The sequence below is a fragment of the Cebus imitator genome, unplaced genomic scaffold (genome assembly GCF_001604975.1).
Source record: "Cebus imitator isolate Cc_AM_T3 unplaced genomic scaffold, Cebus_imitator-1.0 Scaffold25, whole genome shotgun sequence".
NCBI lineage: Eukaryota > Metazoa > Chordata > Mammalia > Primates > Cebidae > Cebus > Cebus imitator.
This window is the reverse complement of record NW_016107340.1, coordinates 2,005,309-2,029,413: the sequence shown is the minus strand read 5'-3', so window position 1 is coordinate 2,029,413 and position 24,105 is coordinate 2,005,309. Positions and strand designations below refer to the sequence as shown.

The 24,105-nt window shown below is 36.0% G+C and overlaps 1 protein-coding gene across 1 annotated transcript; it reads right to left on the bottom strand.

Annotated features, from left to right (window-relative positions):
- Positions 1-13,120: 13,120 nt before the first annotated feature.
- On the bottom strand, positions 13,121-23,839 carry SUCNR1 (succinate receptor 1). Its single transcript, XM_017522867.2, has 2 exons — positions 21,322-23,839; positions 13,121-14,410 (listed from the first exon to the last, which is right to left on the bottom strand). The coding sequence occupies exons 1-2, from the start codon at positions 21,322-21,324 to the stop codon at positions 13,457-13,459; spliced, it is 957 nt and encodes a 318-aa protein (XP_017378356.1). The 5' UTR covers positions 21,325-23,839; the 3' UTR covers positions 13,121-13,456.
- Between the last annotated feature and the right edge of the window lie 266 nt (positions 23,840-24,105).

The window sequence follows — 24,105 nt, the reverse complement described above, 5'->3', positions numbered from 1 at the left end:
ACATGACCATCTGATAGAAAAAGATATCCCCCATTTTCTGGGAGAATGTTTAGGAAAGAAATGGACATTTGACTCTTATTATAAGCATTAGAGGTCCTAGGAATAATGCAGATGTTTTATTCAAAAATGTGAGGACAATTTGGGGAAACTATACTTTCTGAGCAGCTGTCAAGTGCCTGACACTCTGTGTTTCTTGTGGGATAAAACCTGGAGGAGATAATAACTGTTTTGTTCTAACTACACTTTTAGGTTGTTGCTCAAATCTCTAACCATCAAGTTAAATGCCTTTTATCCTCTCCAAGGAGGGAAAATGCAGCTGAGAAAGAGGAAATCAATTGAGTTCCTAAGAAATATGATAAAACTCATGAGCCAGGCATTTTGAAAGCCAAGTCTTATAAGAGCCAAGCTTTTTGAGATCACAAAGGATTTTCGAGCTACAAAAGGCTAAGCCTCTGGAGACTGCTGAACATGGAGTCCTGAGGATAAAGTTGAGGGAACACGTGTATGCTGATGTGGGAGTATTTTCCCACACCAATGGTGATGAGGTTTAGTAAGTGAGAGGGAAGAGTATTAGTAGAGGTGAAGAGACTAGAGTTTAGAAAGTGACAGTAACTGAGATGGCACATTGTGTGCTACCCTCACTCCCAGCCAAGCTCTGGATAATGAAAAATGCAGAGCCCAGAGAGATTTGACAGAGGTCTTGAAACAAAGGATACAAGTTTTCTATGAAGCCTGAGCGAGCACCACTTTGAAGGTAAATCTCAGTGTAGAGGTACCTAACCAAAGTAGAATCAGAGATGTTTAATCAGAGGTGGACAGTACACCCTATTCCAAGTTTCTCACAATTTTGTATTAGCACAGAAGAGTTTCAGAAAGTTTTCTGTGTCCTTGAGAGAGGCACAAGAGAGCTAAGCAGGCCATTCCGTGTCCTGCTTATTCTACCTGTACATGACTGTAGAATGACCTGTACAGGTAGAATAAGCAGGACACGGAGTGGCCTGCTTGGCCACGGCAGAGGGAAAGTAGAGGAGATGTGGATGTTGTGGGCGCAGGTGGGCTGGAGGCTGAACACACAGCAATAGACCTCCGCTATAGGACCCAGAGAAAGAGAGAGAAGGAAAGAGAAGCATCTTCTCCTCAAGGTATACCAATGGAAACTGAACCCAAATGAACTCCTGACTTAAAAGAAACAAAACAAAACAAAACAAAACAAAAAACAAAATAAATGATCTCACTCTTTTTGCAAAGTCAAGCCCAGGCTAAACATCCTGAGATTGGGATAAAGTAGGAAAGTTTGGGGTGTATAGCAGTGGGAGAAAAGAGAGCCTTTTGCGTAAATACGCAGTGACCTCCTGTGGAGGGAGGTGAGAAAACCTTCAATTATCCACACAATCTTAGCTAGTCATGGGGAGGTTTTAGAGAAATGAACTCTAAACAAAGACAATAGATCCCAAATTCTAACAGTTAGAAATGGATTAAAATAAATATTCTTTAAAGGGGAAGTTGATGGATAAATGTGATAGGATAAATTATTTTGGGGATGATATCTGAAGCTTTCTATCATCTTCCCAGAAGGTCTTGCTGCTTATCATGCAGTGTGGGCATGAATTGCCTCAAGAGAGGAATTGATAGAGTTGGGAAAAAAAAAGTCAATTGGTATATATATATATATATATATATAAAATTATATATTATATATAATTTCATTATATATATATATATATAATGAAAGCTAAAGTTTATTAGAGCAAGAGCCAGAATTATGAGAAATAAAAGATATTTACAGAACATATTTCTAAATGCAAAGACCACCAAACTTTAACAACTGAAGAGGAAGAACATATGTTGATTTAAGGGTAGTTTACTCAGTCAAAAGAGAGGAGTTCTACAAGAGGCAAGGAAGTGGAGCCTCACACAGCATAAGACTGGATCTTCAAAGCTTGTGTGCCTGGGAATGACTTTCAGCCCCCATCATCACCTCCGTGGATCCAAAAACCGTGCAGTAAATAAAGCAGAAAAGAATCAGTGTCACTGGGGTGGCGTAAACTACATGTTCTGTCTGGATAGCCAGGCTCATGAAGATGGCCGCCACCTATGTAGGAAGTCAGGTAGAAAGCTGAATAAAAACATTAAAACATCTGTGAGGAAAGTTTAGTCATGAAGTTTTTACATGTAGAAAAGAAATACAGAGAAGGCTGGGCTTCGTGGCTCACACCTGTAATCCTAGCGCTTTGGAAGGCTGAGGCAGGTGGATCATTTGAGGTCAAGACTTTGAGATCACCTTGGCCAACATGATGAGATCACCTTGGCCAACATGATGAGATCCCATTTCTATTAAAAATACGAAAATTAGCCAGGCATTGTGGTATGGCTACTCAGGAGGCTGAGGTAGGAGAATCACTTGAACCTGGGAGGCAGAGGTTGAGTGAACTGACATCACAGTCCTGTACTCCAGCCTGGGTGACAGAATGAGACTCCATTTTGAAATAATAATAATAATAATAATAATACATAGAACAAAAGACAGTGGAGTTCCTTCTACCATAATTAGCTGAAAATTAAAATTTTGTCTTATTTTTCTAGATTTTTAAAAACTATAGTTGCCAAATGAGTTCTTTCTGCCTTCTGCACAGACAAAACTAATTCTCTGGGATGATGGCATGGTAGTAATAGTAATGAAAGAGTTTAGTTGATGGGAGGCCAGTCACACCTTGTGGGAGGCAGAGCTATTACTCAAATCAATCTCCCTGAAGGCTCAGAGGGTAGGAGTTTTCAAGGATAGTTTGGTGGCAGGGGACTAGGGAATGGGGAATGTTGATTGGCTAGGGATGAAATCATAGGGGTGTGGAAAACAGTCCTTGTGTGCTGAGTCCACAGGGTTGGTTTAATCAAGAGCCGGGAGTCTGGGTGGAGTCGGTCTAAAAGACATCTCAAAAAAACCGGTTTTAGGTTCTGAAACAGTGATCTTATCTATAGGAGTAATTAGAGAAGTTACAAATCTTGTAAACCTCTGGACACATGACTCCTGAGCAATAAGGGATCCTAGGAACTACACCCACATGAATTATGACATGAATTATGACATGTGGGTGTAGTTCCTAGAATTTCAGCACAGTTCAGGACCCTCCCAGAATCCTAACCTTGTGGCCTTTCATTAGTTTTACAAAGGCGATTTAGTTTTGGGAAGGGCTACTATCATCCTCGCTTTAAGGTTAAACTGTAAACTAAATTTCTCCCAAAGTCAGCTTGGTCTATACCCAGGAATGGCCAAAGATAGCGTGGCTGTAAGAAGCAAGATGGAGTCAACTATATCAGATTTCTCTTACTGTCATAATTCATCTATATCCTTACTTCACACCATTTTATTTCTCTCTTAAAAGCAGGTAGTGTTTACCTTAATATAGATATGAATCCTAAGGCCGTGGGGCAAAGAAAAGAGACCTGAGCTCAGGAGCCAGGCTGTGGAGGCTGTGTGTGGGCCTGGAACTGGGTCTGGGTCTGAAGCTAAAGCTGGGACTGGGTCTGCGGCTTGAACTGGGGCTTGTTCTGATGCTGGATCTGGGTCTTGGCCTGGGGCTGAGGCTGAGTGAGACATGATCTAGGCCTGAGCCTGGTCATGGGTTTGGGACTGGGCCTGGAACTTAGGTTGGGTGAGCTGGGGGCTGAGCTGGGCCTAATTTTCACCTCAAAGAGGAAGTCAGGGCTGCTGCTGAGCTCCAGAAGCCTTGACCCTGATTGAGCCAGCAGACATTAGGAGTCCTATCTGTACTTTCTCTAATAAGGTCACTGAACTATCAGTGACTGAGAATTCTGCCCCTTTCAGATGTAGACTTTCCTTTAAATTCAGAAATCTTGATATCTGGATTAAAATAAGTGTTTATCAAGAGAAGAACAAAAGTGAAGATATAGCTTTAGTTTGGGCAGATTCTTAATACTTAGTTTGCATGCAGAACACATTTAGGGTTTTGGGTTTGTTTGAACCTTGAAAACTTTCAGTTACTAGTGTCTTATAAGTTTTAAAGTAATATTTTAAGTAAATATTGCTTTTGTTTTTTACTGATATTTTTGGAATCAAGAAATTATTTCTATAATTTTTATTTCTAAAACTTTGTGGATACATGATTGTATGAAAGTAGCTAATATTTTTTTTAACCCATGATAGAGACTGTGTAACATACCTTGAGAACAACGCCTTCAATTCCAGCTCTGCCTTTAACTTGATTTTGAATGTATCAGTTAGCTCTCAGAACCTCAGTTTTGATATAATAGCATTGCCTCAGGGAATTGTGATCAGTCCATCAGCTAACAAGAAAAATATATGAAATAGATAAGCTATAAAATATTCATTCCCTTCACAGGTCAAGACATCCCCATCCTCCAGTCTCACTATCAGAATGTGTTCCAAGAAGACACTGACTACTTTCAGCTGAGTTGCTTTCTGACTTGAGCAGAAGTGACTATGAGATTGTAAAGTATCTCCTGCTAAGTAGTTGAAGTATAAGTTACTTCAGTGTGGACTCATTTTGCTCTTTGGTTTGGTCTTGGTAAAATAAAATAATCATTATTAAGTTTCTACGATGTGTCTAGCACTTGAGACTCATTTTCTCATTTAATCTTCACAATAACCTTCAAAGGAGAATTATTTTCTCTATTTAATATCTGAGGCATATGGGTTTGAAAGAGGCTTAATAACTTGTTCACAGTTATGTAAATGTGCTGCAGAGAGCCCCGGTTTGATAAAGGGCATGGTACTGCCCTTTGATCCTACAATAGGATGCTGCCTGATTTCTTCCAGTTCTCTGATTGCTATGGTGCCTACATAGGTGAGAGTAGCTTGCTCTCTGACTCATAACCATGTACCTATCTTCTGAGTTCTGATATTTCCTAGATTTCCAGAGTCTTGGCTATCTTTCAGTATTGTGACTTGGCTCTTTCTGTCTTGAATTGAGCCTTATGCCTGGGAGTCACTGTCAATCGTTCTCTTGATATGGTGCCTAAAGTTAGAGTTTTTAATGCATATAAAAATTGTTTTATTTTTACTTATATAATGATAAAGAAATTATGATATTATGATATATGAAGTAAGAAAAACAAATATAGCATTCTTTCTTGATTTGTGTGTGTGTGTGTGTGTGTGTGTGTGTGCGTGTTACTCAAGATAAATTACAAATCCTGAGGCAATTTCCTATCGTCTGGCTCCAGTAGTTTGGTTTTTTTTTCAAGAATGCAAATTAATTTTAATATTGGGGTAAGGCATTTTCAAGGAAGGAAAATCTATTATTAAAATGTCACATTATTTAATTTGTATTTGTATTTCACTTTGATTAGTTTTGCCTGTGGCTCTGCTTCCTGTAGTAGCACAGAGGGTAAAAATGTGTTTATATCTCCACGTTTTTCAATATTCTTTATCAATTTTATTTCTAATCTTTTGCACTGTCAATAGAGACAATTTTAATTATTGAGATTCTAAGATATGTATAAAAATGACCTGTCCAGTTGCTCTGAGTAAACAAATCCAGGAAATTCAAGGCCATGAGAAAGTAATTAGTTATGACCTCAAAGAGTTAATGTAGCTAAGAAAATCTGGAGGAAAGCTATGTCAAAAACAGGTCATTACTCACACCATTTTTGGTAAAAAGAAAAACAAACAATAAAATTGACTGTAACTTCTGGACAGTACATCTTTAAATTAACTTGACTAAGCATTGGCTATAAAACCCAAAGTGCTGAAGAATAATGGAAAAGGAAAGATGTCTTGAGAGATTTAATAAATATCATCAAGTCTTATGAACATAGCAGTAAAAAGGAACTGATAGTGTACTGTGTACACATGTAAGTCTTGTAGGTTGTGCCAATTTTCGAACACACCACGTTTATTGCTCAGTTTTGACCTGTTAAAAAAACACAGGAAGTGCGTACAATGTAAGCTGAGATATCAGCTGTTTCAACACCTGCCCTCTCATTCTTTCACCCTATGATAATAATTTTGAAGTTTACCACAGACGAACTTGAATGAGGGTTTTTTAAATATGTACTTTTATGTATTTTGACTTAGTCCACTTTGGATGGAACGCTCTGAAGTTAGCATTCATTAAATTAATTTCAAACTCTTTACACTGTCAAAAAGTTAAACCTTAAATTAAAAAAACTACATTTTCAGAAGGGAAAAAATTTCCCCTCCCCATATAAGTGTTTTACCATTGAAAATGATGTTCCAGACTGGGCATAGTGGCTCATGTCGGTAATCCCAGCATTTTGGGAGGCGGAGGTAGGTGGATCACTTGAGATCAGGAGTTCAAGAATAACCTGGCCAACATGGTGAAACTCCGTCCCTACTAAAAATACAAAAATTAGCTGGGAGTGGTGGCGAGCACCTGTAAACCCAGCTACTCAAGTGGCCGAGGCAAAGAATTGCTTGAACCCGGGAGGCAGAGGCTGCGGTGTGCCGAGTTGGTGCCACTGTATCCCATCCAGTCTGGGTGACAGAGTGAGATTTTGTCTCAAAAAAAAAAAAAAAAAGTAAGAAAAGAAAAAGAAAAAAAAATAAAGAAAATAATGTTCCTCTATTGTTTATCAACAGTTTTCTTGTTTATATATCTGTGGCTTAAAATTTTGGATGATCACTTGGATTTCATTTCAAAAGAGATTGTTACAGAGAGTTTATTTTTCTTTAAAGACAGATAGATCTAGGTTTCAAAGCCAACTCTGACACTTGCCTTGAGGACTCCTTTACTAAATCTCTCCCCGGTTTTGTATTTTTTTGTAGAGATAGGGTCTTGCTTTCTTGCCCATGCTGGATTTGAACTCCTGGGCTCGAGTAATCCTCCTGCCTCAGCCTCCCAAAGTGCTTAGATTAGAGCCATGGGCCAGTGCACCCAGCTACTAAATCTCTTAAAGCTTGTTTCCTCATCTGTACGTTGGAGATAATAATACAACCAAGAGACAGGCCTGAGTTATTGTAACAAAGCTAATACTTCTGTACAGCACATTTCTTCTTCATCTTCTTTATGTGAACTATACACACATATTCATGCAGCATTATATCTTTCAAGTATTGGTCAATATAGATTTAAATTTGACATGAAAAGGATAACAATTTACTCTTTAGAAATCTAATCAAATTACTATTTTTACAGTTAGAATTAATAATCTAGCAAAATTTGTGTTTGAATACATTATTAACTTCAATAGAAAGTTACCAAAGAACAAATTTCCTAAGATTGATATTTAGACAAAATATGACCAAGACTCATTGTCTCTGTCTGAGACTCTTAGTGTGACGTCTAGTGTTCTGTGAGATAGGATTTAATTATAGCATCACTAAAACAGCCAGCTTTCTATAAACATAGTACACCTGGGCATTATCTAGATACAATTCTATACTGAAAATTTACATATTCTCAAATTTATTGTATCTTATGTGAACATTATTGATGGGTTTCATATTTAATATCCATAGAATTCCATAAGACAAAGTTCAAGATTAGAAAATAATTCAAATTATAAAAGAATCTTGCACATATAAACATACTGTAACTGTGATTCAAGAGCCTATTCTGATACTCATTCTCACATCATCCTGGAGCTGCCTTCATTAAAGCTGTGTTATAAGACGTCACTGGGATCAAATCATATGATACACTATAAAATAAACATCCTTAAATACAAGATAAGAATGACTCTAAAATATATCAACTTCCATGCAATTGTGATTTACTACATGGTCTATAAAATCAGGCTATCTGCTTTGATCAAGCCATTAAATTATCTGTGCCATGATTTCTTCATGTCTAATCTTCATAGGGTTTCATGAATGAGTTAAAAATACATAAAGTGCTAGAGTAACAGAGTCCGATGCATTTTAAGTTCTACCTGTAAGATTGCTGCAGAGAGATCCACTGTTAGTTTGATGGACTTCCCTTTCTGGGTAACTCAACCTTTCTTTCTGGCTACCCTTAACATTTTTTTTTCTTCATTTCAACCTTGGTGAATCTGATGATTGTGTGTTATGGGGTTGCTGTCTTTGAGGAGTATCTTTGTGGAGTTCTCTGTATTTCCTGAATTTGAATGTTGGCCTGTCTTGCTACGTTGGGGAAGTTCTCCTGATAACATCCTGAGGTGTGTTTTCCAAAGTGGTTCTATTCTCCCTGTCACTTCAGGTACAATAATCAAACATAGGTTAGGTCTTTTCACATAGTCCCATATTTCTTAGAGGCTTTGTTCATTCCTTTTCATTCTCTTTTCTCTAATCTTGTCTTCACACTTTATTTCATTAAGTTGATCTTCAATCTCTGATATCCTTTCTTCTGCTTGATCAATTAAGCTATTGATACTGTTATATACTTCATGAAGTTCTCCTGCTGTGTTTTTCAGCTTCATCAGATTGTTTCTCTTCTTCTCTAGACTGGTTATTCTAGTTATCAGTTCCTATAACCTTTTATCAAGGTTCTTAGCTTGCTTGCGTTGGGTTAGAACATGCTCCTTTAGCTCATAGGAGTTTGTTATTACTCACCTTCTGATGCTGACTTCTGTGAATTCGTCAAACTCATTCTTTATCGAGGAGCTGTGATCCTTTGGAGGAGAAGAGGCATTCTGGTTTTTGGAATTTTCAGCCTTTTTGAGCTAGTGTTTCCTCATCTTCGTGGATTTATGTACCTTTGGTCTTTTCTGTTGGTGACCTTCGGATGAAGTTTTGACATGGTTGTTCTTTTTGTTGATGTTGATGCTATTGGTTTCTCTGTGTTAGTTTTCCTTCTAACAGGCCCCTCTTCTGCAGGTTTGCTGGAGCTTACTGGAGGTCTACTGCAGACCCTTTTTGCCTGGGTATCATCAGTGGAGGCTGCAGAACAGCAAAGATCGCTACCTGTTCCTTCCTCTGGAAGCTTCTTCCCAAAGGGGCACCTGCTAGATGCCAGCTGGAGGCCTCCTGTATGAGGTGTCTATCAACCCTTGCTGGGAGGTGTCTCCCCCTCCAGAGGCACAGGAGTCAGAAACCCACTTGAGGAAGCAGTCTGTCTTTTGGACAGAGCTCCAGCATTGTGCTGGAAGATCCACTTCTCTCTTCAGAGTTGGCAGGCAAGAATGTTTAAGTCTGCTGAAACTGAGCCCACAGCTGCCCCTTCCCCCATGTGCTGTGTGCCAAGGAGTTGGGAGTTTTATTTATAAGCCCCTGATGGGGGCTGCTCCCTTTCTTTCAGAGATGCCCTGCCAAGAGAGGAGGAATCTAGAGAGGCAGTGTGGCTACAGTGGCTTTGTGGTGCTGCAGTGGGTTCCACCCAGTCTAAACTTTCTGGTGGCTTTGTTCACACTGTGAGGGGAAAACTGCCTACTCAAGCCTCAGTAATGGTTGATGCCCCTCCTGCCATTAAGCTCGAGTGTCCCAGGTTGACTTCTGACTGCTGTGCTGGCAGTGAGAATTTCAAGCCAGTGGATCTTAGCTTGCTGGGCTCTGTGGGGTGGGATCCGCTGAGCTAGACCACTTGGCTCCCTGGCTTCAGCCCCCTTTCCAGGGTAGCGAATGGTTTTGTCTCGCTGGCATTCCAGGCACCACTGGGATGCAAAAATAACTCTTGCAGCTAGCTCAGTGTCTGCCTAATTGACCACTCAGTTTTGTGCTTGAAACCCACGGCCCCTGTGGTATAGGCACCTGAGGGAATCTTCTGGTCTGTGAGTTGAGAAGACCTTGGGAAAAGCGTAGTATCTGAGATGGATAGCACTGTCCTTCACAACAGGCACCCTTATGATTTCCCTTGGCTTGGGAAAGGAGTTCCCCGACCCTTTGCACTTCCTGAGTGCGGTGACGCCCCACCCTGCTTCTGCTCACCCTCTTTGGGCTGTACCCATTGTCTTGCCAGTCCCAATGAGATGAACTGGGTACCTCAGTTGGAAATGCAGAAATCACCCAGCTTCTATGTTGGTCTTACTGGGAGCTGCAGACAGGAGTTGTTCCTATTTGGCCTATTGCCTGGGAGTTCCTTAATTTACATTGTTATAGGCACATAAAGAAGAATCCCTTCATGATTGTAGGCAGGTCTGAGAAAATAGTATTTTTATTCTCGTATACTTGTACATTTGAAAATGCATATACAAAATATCAATACTCTGATGGAATGTAACAGAATCCAGAATCTCTGCCACATATGGTTCATCATCTAGAATATAATTCTAATTTACTAGACATATAGAGAAACAGGAAAATTATGACCCATACTTAAGAGAAAAAGCAGCCAATGAAGGTGAACTCCAAGATGACTCAGATTTGGAACTAGAAGACATAGATTTCAAATGTTCATTAAAACTATGCTCAAAAGCCTAGAGGAAAATATGAGAGCCAGTGCAATGGCAACTGGGACATGGGTTTATGTATATGCACTCTATTCTTCATATAAAATAATGTTACTTATTAAAGTAATGATGACAGAAAATAGCTTGCTTATGCACATTGAAAGGAAGCATTGATTTTGAGTTTGTTCTGAGACATTCAGACATAATAAACCATAATTTTAAAAATACCCTGCTGTGAAGACAATAAAAAATTAGGTACAAGTTTCCACTCACAGACCTTGGAGTTGACTTAAACCTAAATGACTATAATAAAAATAATGAATTTCAAATAAATAGTATTAAAAGTCTCTGAAGCCCCAGTGGTAGAAAGTTTTACTTTTAGATTTGGGGAAGAGAGAATATAAGGACAAGCTTAGAGAAAGAATAACAGATGAGATGAAGCTTGAAAGATGTTTAGAATTTTTATATATGCAGGTATGATGGAGCCAAGATTAGCATCAGGTGTACAAAGTGAAGGAAGTTCTGATTATAATAAACTAAAGTAGCAATCTTTAGCTATAGGGCATGGTTTGTGACAATGTAATATGAGATAATGTAAGAAGAGTAGGTGGGTCCAGATTGCAGAATCTGGATCCAATAGTTTAGACATCATTCTGAAGATACCAGGGGGTCAAATAAAAGACAAAATACAAAAGCTCAATATTATTTCCTTTAAAAACCATAAACCCAGAAAGAATTTCTACTGTTTATTGTTTATGATTGTTACACTTACACAGTACAAAAAACAAATGAAATCACTCTTATAATTTTAGTGTAGGGCTCTAAAGTCTATTAAGAATTAAGTTATCGCATGATAGATTTGAGGAAGAAAAGAATTTTAAAATGTGCTATAAAATTTCTTAACCTCTTGGTTACAAGATATATATATCTATGTGTATGTGTGTGTTCTTCAAACCATAAGCTCATATATATAATATATAACCATATTATTTTATATATATAATATATATACATTACATATATAAACCATAAACTTGTGCATATATATAAAATATATATACTAAAACTATTTTAAACTATATTATTAAAAATATATTTAAAAGATTCAATAATACATCTCTGCTATTCAGTTTTCACATGAAGTTCTAGGATCATGTGAATAAGAATAACATAGAGAATGTTGCCAGAATAGTTTTTTTTTTTTTTTAACAATCTGACCAATGATCAAATGCAGACATATAAAATAGAATATATATACACATGAGTTTATGGTTTGAAAAATATTTTACTGCACTATTAGAAATAGTCCATCCCTGTGACTTCTTGGAGTTTGGGAGTAGGGAAAGCAAATGTAATTTCATCTTTACAAGTAAAATTCATGCATAAAATATAAATTAAAGTTAAATAACATATTGCCAAGTTTGCAGAAGTGAGTGAATATTTCTTTCCTAAGGCCCTTTCTGATGAGGAAACTCAGAAGTTCTGTTTTCAGTTTGTTATTAGGCAGTTATAAAATTACAGTGAAATTTTTAAAATATTGATACAAAGACAAGGCATGGCAGAAAATATCTTAAAGCCCAGTATGATGTAAGAAAAATCTTTTGTGAGTAATGCATTTTTATAGTATTTCAGTTGTTTGAGGTCTAGAGATATTAGTTGGCAAAATTTGGGTATTTAAAAATGTCAGACTACTTCCCAGAACAGGAAGGACAGTGGAATTTTATGTCTCTGTTTTCATAATGCTTATTTTATCTTTCACATTATTCACTCCTTATCGCTAATGATATAAAGGAAAGGAACTTAGACATGTGGCCACAGACACTTTATGTTGCATATCAGTGAATTATCATGTGATACTTGTTTGACTTCAAAAAGCTAATGCAGCACCCGTGTTTTCCCTTACATTTGTGTTGTGGCATAACATGGTGCCTCATTAACCCATCTGGGATAATACAGATTAATATTCACACAAATATTTTCATGTTCTATAATTTCATAAAGTAAATTTTGTTTGAAATATTTTCTCTGATAGTCTTACAGTAATGTTTCATGAAAACAAGTCTCACTCCAGATGTGAGTTGCTCTTGCTATGATAAAGTTGTCCTTGTAAATTAGCCCAGTGTTTACAAAAAATGGAGGATCATGGGGAAAAATTGTGACTTTCCTTCCAAAAGGGAAAACCATCCCAATGAATCTACCATTATCAGTTTATTTCTCCTTATTTGCTAGTTTATGACATTAAAATATTTTAAAGTTGACTATTAAATCAAGAGCAGAAAGCTAATGAACTTTAACATATTTTCATGCACTGATGGTCCAATTATGATAATAAAATGCCAGATGGCAAAATCATCATAAAAACAATGTACTCACTTTTGTTCTGTTTTGCTCTGGGTTTCCTGATAGGCACAAAGTGCCTATCAGGAAAAAAAATTTTTTTTTTCAAATATCCTTAGTGCATCTCTCTAGTATTTTCATATCTAAATTCCCTGACAAACTCAAACATATTCTCTACTTTTGTTGAATTACCTTCTTAGGTTCTTTTTAACTTAAATTAAGATTCCACTATAAACCATACAACAAAAAAGGATGAATAAATTATAAAACTACCCCCCTTCATGATGAATACAAAACAAAAATATATCACACAGATATCCCTGAACTCATTATATTGCTTTCTTAATCATCATTAATGTTGACTTTAAATTTGCTTAACAGCACAACTTCTAAAAACTATTTAATAATATATCTTCTGCTATTCAGTTCTCACATAAAGTTCTATGATCATGTAAATAGGAATAACATGGAGAATGTTGCCAAAACAATTTTTTTTTTAAATCTGACAAGTGATCAAGTGCAGACAACTTGCTTTATATATCTTGCATTTTTTCACTGACTGAGAAAGTCTTATAACATCTAGCATTTTTGAGTTGCATGCCCAAACCTAAGGCAGTCCAACTCCTTTCAATTATTAGAGGAAGAAACCAATACATTCTTGTCATCCCATTCTTTTCACATACTCTGGGTACAACTTGTCTTTAGATAAAGGTTAAATCTGTGACACTCTCTGATTGATGTCTGCAAGTTAAAGCAAGCCTACAGTTGCATTTGTAAAACAATCTGTTTCATAAGCACCTTGCTTTTCTTTGAATGAAAATAGGAGTTCATGAGCTCATCCTCTGAAGGATGTAAGGGATTTGAAGTTGTGTCTCAGCTGATTTATCAGCATGTCCCTGAAGTGATCTCCCAAAAGAAAATAGAAGACTGGGTTGATGACACTGTTCAGGAAGGCGAAAGGTCGTGTCACAATGTATATGGTGTTGATGACGACCTGAGTGCATTGATACTGCTTCCAGCTCCCCAGGCGAGAAGTGATCCTCACATTCCGCATAACATGGTAGGGTGTAAAAAGCACAGAGAAGATCACCACTGCCATGATGACCAAGTTGAGAGGCTTTTCAAGGTCCAGAGCAGTAGCAACCTGCCTATTCCTCTGCTTTAGGAAGAGAGCAATCTTGTAATAGAAGAAACACATCATAAAAAGAGGAATAAGGAACCCCACCAGTGTTAGACACATGCTGTAAATGAGGTTGTACTTGGGATCTCCAGAACTTGCAAAATCATTACAAGTGGTGCCATTGTCAGTTATAACAGGATTTATAAGGGGAAGTATGGGCAGTAGCTCTAAGGTTACTAAAACCCAAATGGCCAAAGAGATTAAAATAGCAAACTCTTTCTTTTGCAGAAGGTGTTCTCGGAAAGGATACTTAATCAGCAAGTATCGATCTATGCTGATAAAAGTGAGAAAGAGAATGCTGGTATAAAGGTTGGCATGAAGCACATATCGGTTGCTTACGCAGAGCACGTCTCCATATATCCAGTTGTTCTTGGCATAACTCCTCATCAGCATGGGGAGGGTACACAGAAAAGCTAAGTCCGAGATAGAGAGGTTAAAGAGATAGATATTAGAGCTGTTCCAGTTTTTCAGACAGAATATGTAGCCATAAACAACGATGGTATTTCCAAGGATTCCCACAATGAACTCCATCCCATAAAAAATGGAAAGGTAGTACTTTTCCAGGGCAGCCTCTGCTACCAGCCAATTTTTGCAAGTTGCATTCCATGCCTAAAGAAGAGAGAGAATATAAGAATTAAACACTAGACGGTGACTAATGACAAAACTGTGCAGAACATAATAACAATGAAAAACATTGAATGGTGAACTATGGAAGTAAGTTACTAAGGAAAGCATACATACATATACATATAGATACACGTATATGTCATTAATGTATTATTTTAACAAGTATTTTTTAATATCTTTCAACTATGTGCTGAATATAATTTCAGGCACTAGAGATAACGGCAGTGAGTAAATCAAAGTTCCTAATCTCTAACAATTTATACTCTCTTGGGAAGAATCAGGAAATAAACAATAAGTGATGCCATATAATGATAAGTGCTATGAATAAAAACATATAAGGTAAAAATGTTAGAAAATTTTGGGGTGGAGGGTGGTAGTGAGTTATTTTTTACATGTGGTAATAAGGGAAAGGCTTTTACACAAGATGACATTTAAACAGAAACCTCAATGAAGAAAGTGAAAGAGACATATCTATATTTGCAGGAAGTGTTTCAGGAATAAGGAAGAGCACATGTAAAGGCATTAATATGGAAAGACCCATAGAGGGCTTGACAAACAGCAAAGAAACAGAGGGGAAGCATGATCAAATAAATGAAGAGAAAATTTTGAATTCACTTTTGTGTCTCCCAACATACCACCGTCCCCAGCGTACCGTAGTTGTTCAACAAATTCTGCTGAGTTAAACTGAATTAAACCGTAATCCAAAAGAGGAAATAAGAATCTTTAAAGCTTCAGTCTCACTATTTTAAGCTTTTACTTGTTTCCATATTGCCAAAGACTTCTGTTTATTGTATTAAATTCATAAACTATTATACAACTCCAGTTTTAAAACTTAATTTTTTAAAATTGAAAATATGAAACAGAAAATCTTAGTAATATTAACATTGGTCATGATTTATTGAAAGATGACATGCCTCAGACTGGGTCATTTATAAATAATAGAAATTTATTTCTCACAGTTCTATAGGCTGAAAAGTCTAAGATCAAGGTGTCTGATTTGGTGTCTGATGAAAAGTCACCCTCTGCTTCAAAGACAATGGCTGTTGCGTCCTCCCAACAAATGTCAGAAGGGGCAAGGCAGCTCCCTTCAACTTATTTCACAAGGATACCAATGCCATTCATGAAGGCAGAGTCCTCATGACTTCATTACTTTCCAAAGGCCCTACCTTTTAATATTATTAGGTTCCAACATACATTTTGAGGAGACACCAATATTAAGACCATAGCACTTGCCTCGGTCATATGCTTAGTAAAAGACCTTTGTTGTAATGCCTTCTGAATACGTACCACGGAAATAAGCTATCTGACTTATTCAAACCTCAAGTGTCTTGCTAATCTACACTTTTTCCTCTCGTCTTGAGACCAGATTGTGATTGGATAGGGTATTTCAACAACTTGAATTATCTGAAAAATGTATTGAATTGTCATTATTAAATATTAAATATTTTTATTTCTAGTGAGGAAACCCAAGATTAAAAATAAAATGTCCTAAAATCCTCCTTGTCAAGTAGGCTTTGGAGTATTACTTGCAATCAAAGAATTCTTTCAATATAGAATTTTGGTAACCAGAACAAAATAAGAATAAATGTACCTAAACTGCTTTTTTAAGGGAAGCATGCAAAATTCAGTAGACTTTCCTACTATAAGGCATCTGGAAAACTCATATGTATTTTTGTCAAATTCAAGTGGTTTACTTTAAAGATCATTGTTATTTTGAGAGTGTTTTATTTATGCAAATAAGTCACAGAATTGTAGATACGATAAGTTGAATATTTTGAAAAGTTATTTTTAATCACTTTCTTTAAAACAACATACATTTTTCTGAGTCCCTTGAATTCTTCTATGGCAACCTACCACTAAGTCCAATTCCAGACAAAGCTGAATGGAAACTTTCTGAAGCAGCAGACACAGAATGCTGCTGAAGAATAAAGCAGACTGGTTTCACTCTATCTTCAAGGTTGCCTAATTCTACTGTTATCTCACATTGCCAGAATATTTCCATATTTCTCTCATTTGATATATTTTAATCTCTTAAAAGCCTTTTCATTTACTCTGCCTTACTCATTATTAGCAAATAGTTTTGCCTCCTGGTTCATTGAGATAGAGACCATTTGTTGAGCTTACGCTAGATCCAACTCATTCGCAAATTCTCAGCATTCCTATGCTACCATTATTTCCTCTTTTCTGACTTTTTGTCATCCTTCTCTCCATCTTCTGTCTTCATCTCATCTTTTCCATCAGCATTTAAACACTCTCATCTCTTCAGTCTTAAACATAACTGGAGCAACATAAACAACTCTCTCTAGTTTCACATGTTCCTCTCCTCTTCATAGTTTGATTTCTGAAAAGAGCCATCTCACTAAGTGTTTTAACATCTTGACACCCCATTCCCTTTAAACTTACTCCAATTTGGCTTCTGATCTACCAGTCCTACAAGTAGCCTCCACATTGCTTAATCCAATAATCATTTCTCACTAGTCTTATTTTATTTCTCAGTTGTTTTTCATACTACATCTTCCAGAAACACTCTTCCATTGTCTTCTGAGACATGACAATATCCTAGTTTTCATTCTTTCTCCTTGGTTGTTCTTTGCAGGCACTTTTGGAGCCCAAGTCTTCTTGGCTCAAGCATTAAGTGTTGAGTAACTCAAAGCTAATTTCTGGGCTCCATCTTTCCATATATTCTGCCTGAATGATCTCATTCATTTTTGAGGTTTAATGACCAACTATACATCAACAGCTCCCAGATTTCCAGCACGGCTTGGATCTGCCTTAAAAACTCTAGTTTTTTATTGCCATTAATTGATTTCTCTTAGGCATCTCTGCTTCCAGAAATCCTATACTAAACTCTCCAAGTTCCTTACCAAACCTGCAGCATATTCACCTATTTCAGTAAATGGTTCTTCCATGTACCCAGGTGTTCACCACAAAAAATCTAGCAATATCCTCAAAGTCATCTAAAACTTAACACCAGTAATGAATAAATTACCAAGTCTGTTTACTGTAATGTCTGGATATTTCTCAAGTCTATCAATCCTGCTCCATAGCTTTCATTATTATTTCAGTCCTGGCTACTCTCATCTCTATCTTGCACTATGTTATAGTCTCCTATTGTCTCCTCACATCCTCTCTGGCCCTCATCAATTCATCTTTACCATTATAACTAAACAGTCTTGAAAAACTACAATTCAAAATCGGATCATATAGCTGTCCCTGATCAAAACCCTTAATTACCTTTCCACTATCCAAGGAATGTAGTCTAAAATCCTTAAGGGGGACATCAAGGTCTGCATGATCCAGCCCCTGTATCCACTTCAATTTTGCTTGGCCTTACTCTCCTCCTAACTCATTTGTTTCCTCCTGCTCTTTGAATGCAGAGAGAGCCTTCTTAATGTGCAGTCCCTCTGTCTGAATCTCTTTTCACTGCTGTTTTTGTTCTGTGATACCTTGCCTCTGTTCAAGTGTAGGTTTCCCAAGATAGGTTGTCTGACCCTCAGTCTAAACTAGATCCCCCCCATTTATGCTACTGTTTTATACTAAACTTCTTAGAATTTTTTACAACTTTGTCTTACTCATTTTTTAGTGTTCAAATCTGGCACAGTGACCAGCAGGTAATAGGTGGTGTATAAATCCTTGTTGAGTGAAAAGATGAATATAAACACCTATTTGCAAAGCATTTTATAAGTATTTTATCCAAGGCCAGATAAGTAGCAAGACAATCAAATTAAGCTCATTGCTCTATTTCACTATGAAAACCAACACTGTGTATAAGCATTCAAAGCTGGCAATTATAGTAGTAGTAGCAGCTGTAGTTTAGAAACACATTTGTACAAGGTAAAACAAAATATCTATCTTCAAGGATAAATTTTTAAATTTAAGCATTTAATTAAGAAATGACACCTAAAATAATAAACATAAGAAGTCTAGGAAGAGATGCATCAAAGTGTTTAATAGTTTTATCTCTGTTGATGAGATTTCAGGTAGTTTTTATTATGCACTTTCTCTTTTTATCTAAATCTCCCATCTTTTTTTTCTCTCAAAATAGGCATCTATTTGATGATTTTAAAGACTTTAAATTTCTAGAAATACAGCAAAAATGTCAATAGACTGTTTAAAATATTAACAAACTTCATTGTTTAGCTCAATGGTCAGTTTTCACTATTAATCTTTAGTCGCAGTTGCGTTTAAGTCCACTTCCATTTCTGGAAGCACTCTCTTCCTGTCTTTGTAACAAATATGTCACAGAAAGCAGGAAAAAAAAATCTCCTTGTTTTCCTCCTTTCTCCATGTTCAGGCTCTTTTGTGGACTAATCCTTCTTTGCCCAAGTTTAAATGTTGGACCTTCTAAGGCCTTAGTTCAGAACTCTCGTGTTGTTTTGGGGGTACTCAAAAAGCTGGTGCACAAATTCAAATGAAAATTCAGACACAGAAAATTCTATGACACAAGAAATTTGTTTCGTTTTTGCATTTCCTTTTTTTGTGGTCATAACGTTTATCTTTCTGCCTAGTCAGCACTGCTAATCTTAGTACCTTATGTATTGTGCACAGCAGAAAGATTTGACTGCAGTGGAAGGAAAATATAGCCACAAAGACTTCCCAATTTCCTGTAACTAACACTCAGGTAAGTGAGGGGTCACATAAAAGTCAAGGAGCATTCTGCTGTACAGTAGTCCAGAAGGTTGGAGATTGAAGGAGTAGTAGGGGTGGAGAATACCAGAGCTGGAATAAGAAAAATGAATGGCTAAATCATCATATTTGCCTTGCTTCTCATAGAGCTGTTTCCTTATTTTCTAAAAAACAACTTTTAAAAAAATGTATGTACAAAATTCTTGTTAGTTGTGTAACACTCAAAAAATCAAATAGGCAAAAACAAGAAACAAAAATTGTCTGTAAACAGACCACTCCTAATATTTGGGTACCCTTCTACACTTTAATATTTATTTCAATTTATATTTACAAAATTGAGATTTTTTTATGATGTTTTATAGTCTTTCTTTGATACATTTGTTTCATTCTTTTTTCCAAGTTCATAATTTTAATAATAGATTATGGTTTTATAAATATAAGATGTCCAATATTTGCAGACCAATTTAGCTTCACCAGGATATACAAGTGTGAAGGTACCATATTTCAAATTGGATATATTTGTAGTCAGGTATGTTTTTAGTGTGGCATCACGATTCTATAAACATATGAAGTAAGTTGCTCTTTTAAGCAAAACTTCCAACTGAAGAGAAAATTCTTCATGAAATTTTAAAATTCTCTTTTCTACTTTCTAGTGGTTATATTCTTAATTTTTAGGAAATGGAAGTAGTGATGAATTGTAACTGATTTGGATGAATTATTTTAAACAGGTTTTTATTTTTAAGATCAGAAATTAAAGTGAAATCATTAGTTCCTAGTCCAAAAATATATCTGAAACTGTTAGAATTATTGAACTGGAAGCAATACCTAATTTACTCACATAAGCAGATCAATAATTCTTACTCGTTTTTAATTTAAAAATGTTTTTTACTTTAAATATATTCAGCCTTTTGAAGATGTGGCATTTTTGAAATTTACTTTAATATATATATATTTGATAGTTTCTAGGCTTTTTAATTGTTTGCTTTTATAGTCATCACAATTAAACAAAGAATATTTGTAAAATTTTTACTTTTAAGTACTACCTTAAGGCAAATTTACGTAGTAATATGAGAATTTTTTTAACAAATTACTTTTTCTATTACAAAGCAACTTGGGTAAAAATACATATTCACACTGAAAAGATAGAATAATTTAACATTGATAACTTTATTTTTATGCATTCCATACATTACACCAGAAATTAAGATATTAAAAGGCAATAGTATGGCATAATTGTGTATTAATTTCTTTAAAAATACCACATACATCTTGAAAAGTTATAGAAGATAATATAAATGATTTCTACAATTTTTTATTTTTCCTAAGTAAATTATATTCTTGGATAATATAATTTTCACACACATATTTGTTAAATTTAATCTTTAGGATGCCTGAAAATTCCCTCTAATACATTATTTTCTAAACATAAAAATATTATGTCTGGGCATGGTGGCTCATGCCTGTAATCCCAGCACTTTGGGAGACTGAGGCAGGCGGATCACCTGAGGTCAGGAGTTTGAGACCAGCCTGACTAACATGGTGAAACTCTGTCTCTACTAAAAAATGCAAAAAAATTCGCCTGGCATAGTGGTGGTGGGGGCCTGTAATCCCACCCACTCAGGAGGCCGAGGCAAGAGAATCACTTGAACCTGAGATGTGGAGGTTGCAGTGAGCTGAGATCATGTCATTGTACTCTAGTCTGTGTGACAAGAGTGAAACTCTGTTTCATAATATATATATATTTATATTACAATATATTTATCTATTTTATATATTTATTTAAATATATAAAATATATTTACTAAATATATAAAATATATTTAGTAAATAAAAATATAATACACATATATTATAAATATAATACATACATATAAAAAACTTTTATATACATATAAAATGCATGATTGTTTCAAATGATTTAGGAACTTCAATTTTTTCCCCATAAGTAGTTATATTTATTTAAGTAAATTCAATTACTATTCTTGTTGAAATATAAATTGTTGAGACATTAGCAAATATAATAAATCCCTTTGAAGAAAGTAAAGTTAGTATTTGACAACTAAAACAAGGAAGTTAATTTGTTGAAAAATAAATGTAGAGATATAAATAATGACTTCCTTTTCTATTCTTTTCCTGTTTTGCATCTATTTATAAAGAATTAATTTAAACACTTAATTCTTAACACCTTAATTGCTTACAGGCCACCTTTAGAAGGATATCTGGCCTTACTTTATACACTGAGAGACACAATTGGCCATGCAGCTTACCATTCTGTTGGAAGACCTGATCGCTTCACAGAAACTCTGCCAGCAGCTGGATATAGCTTCTGACCCAGCGCTGTGCCGCTGGACATGGTTAGTACAGTCTTATTTGCATATCATGTAGCCAAGATTAATAATTCAAAAGCCCAGAAATAATTTATTCAGTCAAACCTCCAAGTCAGAGATTTTCACTCGGGAATTTTTGTAAGGCTTTCATTTTCACATTCACATTTATTTTATTTTTACATTCAATTTTCCACGTAAATGACAAAAACCAAATAACTCATTTTACAGAAAACACATTTACCAAACAGATTTTTAAAAGACTACTGTTGAAATTATTTTATCCACTACCAAAGCAACAGAGAAGCATTCCTTATTTTCGTTTTTATTTGCATATTTAGACAATAAGAAGTGGTAAATAATGTTTATGTTGGAATACAGTTGCCTCTGCATTTCTTTCTTTTTTTCAACTTAATATTTTTTGGTGAATTCTATATTGAGAATATAATAATGAAACTTCTTTTTTCAATAACCTCGAGGGAACTATAAAACTGAAATTTTAGAGGAAACCTGGATATTTGCTACGTTGGTGTACTCATAAAAAGATACTAGAGCTCAAGTTATTTTCCATTTATTTTCTGTGATTAAAATCAAGTAACACATAAAAAGATACATCAGGTGGCTAGGGATTAGGGAGAGGGTTGCTAAGTAAGATAACCTTAATAGATGGCAATTTATATATCCTAATCAAAGCTCTGTAAAACACCTGGAAGTACATTACCACCGTTTCAGACAAGAAGCACACCTGAATTTTTCTGAGCATTATATTAGATTTAGATTCAAGTAAACACTCAGTCTTCTTGATGTGAAGCATAGGGATTATACTGAGAAAGCCCATAATTGTGTAGACAGCAGTAACTGAATTTAAATGCTATGTAAGTTGAATATTGAGTTAGCAATGACAGGCAGAAGCTCAAAAATAGGCTCTGTTACAGGCATCCTCCTAGCTAAACACTTCCCCTCACCAATATCTGATAGCTTAAAACTCAGAAACTTCAAAGTAGCTACATACACATGCATTTCTACATATATATGTGTATATATTACACACTTAAAGTGTATACATGTGTGAAATATAAATATATTTATGTATATATGAATATTTATGTACAGAAATATGTGTATTTACATGAAATAAAAATATCTATAATTTGCTGAGTTCTTCTGATGTGCCAGGCAGGTATTACACTAAGTACATTTATACATCAAATGCATATAGTAATTCTCTGAGGTTGTTATGATTTAAGATTCTTCTCATTTTGTGGATTAAAAAGCTGAGGCTCAGAGAGGTTAATTAACTTTCTCAAGATTGAAGAATCAGTAAGTGGAGGGACCAGAGCTTAAACCTATATACTTGGATTCTAAAAGCACTGACTCGGGTTCTTGACTGCCTACAGGATTGAATGACAATACCCTTGTGCACAACAAAGTCTAAAAATTAATAACAGGTATTTTTCGGTAATGCAACTCTTTTCTACTTTTAGAAGGAAGAAGGGTTAAAACATTGTGGGCTAAAAGCATTTGAATAACCAATGCCAGGCTTGTTAATTTTAAACAGAAAATAACATGAGCCTCTTCCAAGAAACAAAGACAAATGGATGTATTTCACAGGTTTCTGCCACCATTCTGATGGAAGAAAAGGGTGATGCCCTCTTTGTGGGGTGATAGGAGTTACTCAGAGCTTCCTGTTTCTTCTCCACACTTCCTGACTACTATCTCACTCTGGCTGCTAAGACAAAAAGTGGCCTATGCTTCTCCTTTTTCATAGTATAAGTCATCCAGACTGTAGCCTGGTGGCCTTGTTTCCCTTTCAAGTCCTACTTCCTGTTGCCTCAGAATATTCTCAGTTGAGATCTGGAGTGTTTCTGGGAAAGACTTACTAAAAGGTCACCAGTATTTCTGCTACAAAGCTTTATGCAGGTCTAAAAGGGATAGCTGCACAGGAACAAAGCTGGATTCAGGCTTATAACCCTGTGAGCAGGGAGGGTTTCATGGCATGCTACTATGTAGTCTCACAGTGCCTCACACCCAAAAAGATCACACACGTAATTTAATGCTAAACTATTTTATTCTTAATTTAACTATTCCATAATTTCTTAACAAGGGACCCCATATGTTTCTTTTGTACTGGGCTCTACTAATTATGTAGCCAGTTTCGCCTGTGAGAGTAGAAACCTCCTCAGAAACTATTTCTATTCAGCACTGCACATCAAATTTTGAGAAGGCAAAGTTTTTGTTGTTGTTGTTGTTTTACACATAACATGTTGAAATACACTGCTTGAGAATCAATGGAAGTTTGAAAGGCAGTGAAGTTTGCAGTACTGGCCAGGCATGGTGATTCATACGTGTAATTTCAATACTTTGGGAGAACAGGGTGGGCGGATCACTTGAGCCCAAGAATTGGAGACCAGCCTGGGCAACCTGGTGAAACCCTGTCTCTACAAAAAGTGCAAAAATGAGCTGGGGCATGGTGGTGCGTGCCTTTAGTGTCAGCTACTTGGGAGGCTTGAGGTGAGAAGATTGCCTGAACCCGGGGAGGCTGAGGCTGCAGTGAGCCATGATTGTGCCACTGCCCTACAACCTCGGAGACAGGCTGAGACCCTGTCTCAAAAAAAAAAAAAAATTAAGAACAACAATGAACATTTTTTAAAATATGTATTTTTAAAAGTTTGCAGTACTATTTGCTAAGAGGTAGTACAGCACAGTGTTTAAGAGCATAGGTCCTAG